The sequence below is a fragment of the Argentina silus genome, assembly GCF_951799395.1.
Source record: "Argentina silus genome assembly, chromosome: 10".
In the NCBI taxonomy this organism is placed as follows: Eukaryota; Metazoa; Chordata; class Actinopteri; order Argentiniformes; family Argentinidae; genus Argentina; species Argentina silus.
In genome coordinates, this window is record NC_139664.1 from 524514 (window position 1) to 527013 (window position 2500).

General features: G+C 46.5%; 1 protein-coding gene across 1 annotated transcript in view; it reads right to left on the reverse strand.

The window, feature by feature from the left end:
- Positions 1-1379: 1379 nt before the first annotated feature.
- LOC310810679 (chondroitin sulfate proteoglycan 5-like) overlaps positions 1380-2500 on the reverse strand; it is a gene marked incomplete at both ends in the record, with an annotated part of 18644 nt that continues 17523 nt past the window's right edge. The window contains one exon of the mRNA XM_083678524.1: positions 1380-1511. Coding sequence (XP_083534650.1) covers positions 1380-1511 — 132 coding nt within the window. The remainder of the gene's footprint in view (positions 1512-2500) is intronic.

Below are 2500 nucleotides of genomic sequence, written 5' to 3' on the forward strand. Positions count from 1 at the left end.
GCGTGTGTGTGTGTGTGTGTGTTCATGTGCGTGTTTCTTTCATGTTAGTCTACTTTTCATAGTAAAGCCACTGGGACGTAGACACGCCACATACACATTCCAAATACACATTTTGTCATATTTTAGTTACTTCATAGATAAAGGTATAGTAATGCTGCTGGATTATACTTGGGAACCACTTTAGGAACATAAAGAATGTAGAGATACAACAAAGAAACAGTTTGCCTCTTAGACCATCTTTCTTTAAGCACGACCCGGTCCATAGAGGTACATGTATTCATTCCATAGAGGTACATGTATTTATTCCATAGAGAACATGTATTCATTCCATAGAGGTACATGTATTTATTCCATAGAGAACATGTATTCATTCCATAGAGGTACATGTATTTATTCCATAGAGAACATGTATTCATTCCATAGAGGTACATGTATTTATTCCATAGAGAACATGTATTCATTCCATAGAGGTACATGTATTCATTCCATAGAGGTACATGTATTTCAGGAGATCATGTTGGTTTAACAATACCAAAATATCATGTATCATATACAGTACCAGTGAAAAGTTTGGACACACCTTCTCATTCAATGGTTTTTCTTTATTTTTATTATTTTCTACATTGTAGATTAATATTGAAGACATCAAAACTATGAAGGAACACATATGGAATTATGTAGTGAACTAAAAACTGTTGAACAAACCAGAATATGGTTTATATTTTAGATTCTTCAAAGTAGCCACCTTTTGCTTTGATGACAGCTTTGCACACTCTTGGCAAGGTGTGTCCAAACTTTTGACTGGTACTGTGTGTCAGTGTGTCAGTGTGTCAGTGTGTGTGTGTGTGTCAGTGTGTCAGTGTGTCAGTGTGTCAGTGTGTCAGTGTGTGTGTGTGTGTGTCAGTGTGTCAGTGTGTCAGTGTGTCAGTGTGTCAGTGTGTCAGTGTGTCAGTGTGTCAGTGTGATGTGTGTCAGTGTGTCAGTGTGTGTGTGTGTGTGTGTGTGTGTGTGTGTGTGTGTGTGTGTGTGTGTGTCAGTGTGTTTTGGTGGTTTGCATTGCAGTTGCTTTCAGTTCATTTAGCCACACAGTTAAATAGATGTGGCCACATGTGACCTCCACGTTCTCAGGGGGTTAGGGTTAGGGTTAGGGTTAGGGTTAGGGTTAGGGTTAGGGTTAGGGTTAGGGTTAGGGTTAGTCCCTAGTGCCTGGGCCGTCCCTGGTCTTGCCCTGTACGCCCCGGTGGTGATGGTGGGGAGAGACTGGGCCGTCCCTGGTCTTGCCCTGTACGCCCCGGTGGTGATGGTGGGGAGAGACTGAGTACTGACGGGGCTGCACACCGGGCAGGGCGGCGAGGGGGGGTACAGGTCATCCTCCCACCTCAACACCCCCCGTTTGTGGGGGTCTTGGGCACCTTGTAGAGGTACACGTCGTAGTGGACCAGGGGGCTGTTGGGGTACCTCAGCTTGTGGCTTATGGGAAGGCACAGCTCCACGTCGATGGTCACCTCGCCCTGCGCACGCACACACACACACACACACACACACGTAAACACATAGGAACACATACACACACACAGACACGTAAACACACAGGAACACACACACACACACAGACACGTAAACACACAGGAACACATACGTGCATACACACAGGAACACACACACACGCAGACACACAAACACACAGGAACACATACACGCGCACACACACAGGAACACATACATGTGCACACACACAGGAACACAGACACACACACAGGAACACATACACACACACACACACACACACACACACACAGGAACACATACACGCACACACACAAACACACAGGAACACATACACGCACACACACAGACACGGACAAAAACACAGGAACACATACACAAATAACAGTTCATGGATACATTTCTGTGTTTGGTCATGCTTTGGTTAAGTACTAGCTGAAACAGGGCGGCAAAATAAAGTGTTTGTCTGCATTTCTACAATGAATAATTTCCACTGAATTGTCTGCATTCATGTCAACAGACTGATTGAAGTTAACCCCCCCCACCCCCACCGCTCGGCACAGGGTGAGACATCAAAGAAAGGCCAGGCCACGCAGGGCCAATCATTCTTTCATTCGTTTGGAGAAAGGGGGGAGGATTTTCCCTCGGTGGGGTAATGTATGGTCACATGTCCATCAGAAAGGCTGCTGATAGGTCCTCATTAATAAACTACAGCATGCCAAAATGGTTAAATCACCCCCCCCTCCCCCCCTCCCCTCCCCCCCCCCCATACAAACACACGCCCCTGGCTTCAACCCTTGCCTCAAAAACCGGTGTGTGTGTGTGTGTTCATGTGGATATGAGCATGCATCCATGTCTGTGTGTGCGTGTGTGTGCGTGTGTTTGTGTGTGAGTGTACACTGGCCAATCAAGGCTACCTCCAGAACCCGCACGCCATCGTTCCACCACATCCTCAACCAATCCGCTGCCTGCGGATGAATCCCACGTCCCAGCA